Source organism: Aptenodytes forsteri, unplaced genomic scaffold (genome assembly GCF_000699145.1).
Source record: "Aptenodytes forsteri isolate BGI_AS27 unplaced genomic scaffold, ASM69914v1 Scaffold130, whole genome shotgun sequence".
Lineage (NCBI taxonomy): Eukaryota > Metazoa > Chordata > Aves > Sphenisciformes > Spheniscidae > Aptenodytes > Aptenodytes forsteri.
The window spans coordinates 758,737-760,871 of record NW_008795133.1 but is presented as its reverse complement, the minus strand read 5'-3'; the positions used below and the strand labels follow the sequence as shown (position 1 = coordinate 760,871).

Here is a 2,135-nt window from a genome sequence, read left to right as displayed (position 1 = left end):
TGTCTCTGTTCCTTCATATTCCCCTCCATGCAATTTTATTTTCTTCTTTTTTAATGTTCTCTACATCTCATTAATCTTTCCTTCTAACTGTTATTGTATCTCTTATCTTCTTTTTTTCTCTCAATTTTTCTCTATTTTTTGGTATGTCATCACTGAAGAACCTTTGTCCCATTCCTTTCAGGTTACTACTGTTTTGCTGATTTTTTGACCAGTATAGTATTATTTTTATTTTTAGGTGCAGCTGTTGTTATTCCTGAGATTACACATGGTGGAATCCTCAAATCCTTTGAAAGATTTCAAAGCCTGTTTATACATGGTGACTGAAGTGTAGAAACCAGCAAGCAGAATTTTTAAGGCAAATTGCATATACTGGTATTAATCATGTGCCATTAAAAGGGCTATATAGTGTAAAGTTAGCATATAGCCTGATTATTTCTCTTGGAATTCTAACAACCACAGCTCAGAGAGAAACTTACTGTTTCATAACAGGTTTTTTTCTTTTTTTCATACTGTGTTGTGTCAGTAATGGCTAAAGGCACTTTTTTTTTTTTTTTTTTTTTTTTTTCCTTCCCTTGTTTAAAAAAATATGCAAATATTTTTATTTGAGGTGATTACAAAATGTAATATGTATAAGCAGTCTCCACATACTTGTGTAATATGTATAAGCAGTCTCCACATACTTCAGTGTAATATGTATATGTATTTTAAATTGCATTTAAGCAGAATACCTAAGAAAATAAATATTCATTACTTTTTAGAAGCATATTCTCTTAGTGTAGCTCAGAAGAGCACACGTAACATTATCCCTAGCAATTGGAATTGTACCCCTCTAATTATCAGGTTATAATTCTCCTTAACAATAAGGATTTTTAAAATTAAACAGAATTAATAAATAAGCCTATCAAGATCTGCATTACAGCCTTGGAAGTGGCTCCCAATTATGTAAACCTTCAGGTAAGATTATGGTGTATTTCAGAGGTCTGAAACAGTTGTTGATCTTAAATACCAAATATACAGCAGTAGTTCGGCTGATTAGGGATAAACTTTTAGCCTTTGTTCTGAAGTTCCTCGCTCAGTGGATTTAATTCAGGCTTTAAAGCTCACGTGAACATTATTTAATACAGAAATTTGGGACCTCACTTTTTTTATAAGTAATGTTCAACTGTTTATTGCGTGAATTGGTTTGTCTACAAACTCTGACCAGCTCCTGATAATATTTGACATGCTGTTCCATACCTGTGATAGTATTTGACCTTAAGATTTCTTTTTGTAGTTATTAAATGTTTAATCTTTAGTAGTGTCATTTGCACTAAGGAATACAGTTAAGCAAGAGCTGTCAGTATTTTAAAAATGCTTTCGTACAGTTTGCTCACTTTATCCATTTTTTATTTGCAGTTGAAAAATGAAGAAAAAGATACATATGAGGAAAACCTCCATTACCCTTTTCTTCTCGTTTTAACCAAACACAGATAGAAGATGACACTTCTTTTTTTGTTTTAAGATGGACTACTGAAAATTAATCCATGTATGTGGATGGTCAGGGAGTGGGGAGGGTTCAGTTCCCCCCGTTTTGTTCCTGAGTCATCATTAGAGAAATATTTCTAATCTAAATGCTGAGGAAGATACTGTGGCTTGTTTCACAGTGTGTAAACATTGAGACATCTTTTTTGTATCATTTTAGAACTTATTTTTCCAATTATATTCCAGCCTAAAACCAATCAGACTTCACATGTATGCATTAACAAAGGTGTAAAGCCGGCTTCCTTCTCTTTTGTGCCTTTAAACTTGCATGTACTTTGTTAATCTCTTTAAATGTTATTTTTGGGTGTATTTGAAAATATGTGAATAATATACTTTGCGGACTTATATAACTGGTTGTAAAGTAGTAAATGCGTTCACATTTAATTAGTAAGGAAATAGTTGTCTTAAGATCTTTTAAAAGCACACCTATTGAATGCTCGGCTTTTTTTTTTTTTTTTTTTTAAATTCCACTGTGGATTTTTCTATCCATGATTGAAATGTCCTCATTTGCTTCGGTGTTGAAGGCTTTTTTTATATATGTGTGTATATATGTTTTTTTCCAGCAGGACTTTTCCTCCTGTAGATGTATAAGAAATTATGCATCAGACAAAAGC

At 32.1% G+C, this 2,135-nt stretch overlaps 1 protein-coding gene across 1 annotated transcript in view; it reads left to right on the top strand.

The window, feature by feature from the left end:
- CAMKMT (calmodulin-lysine N-methyltransferase) overlaps positions 1-1,922 on the top strand; it is a 221,613-nt gene extending 219,691 nt beyond the window's left edge. Inside the window, exon 11 of the mRNA XM_009278413.2 lies at positions 1,396-1,922. Within this exon, the coding sequence (XP_009276688.1) occupies positions 1,396-1,473 (78 nt within the window). The 3' untranslated portion in view covers positions 1,474-1,922. The remainder of the gene's footprint in view (positions 1-1,395) is intronic.
- The last annotated feature ends 213 nt before the right edge of the window (positions 1,923-2,135 follow it).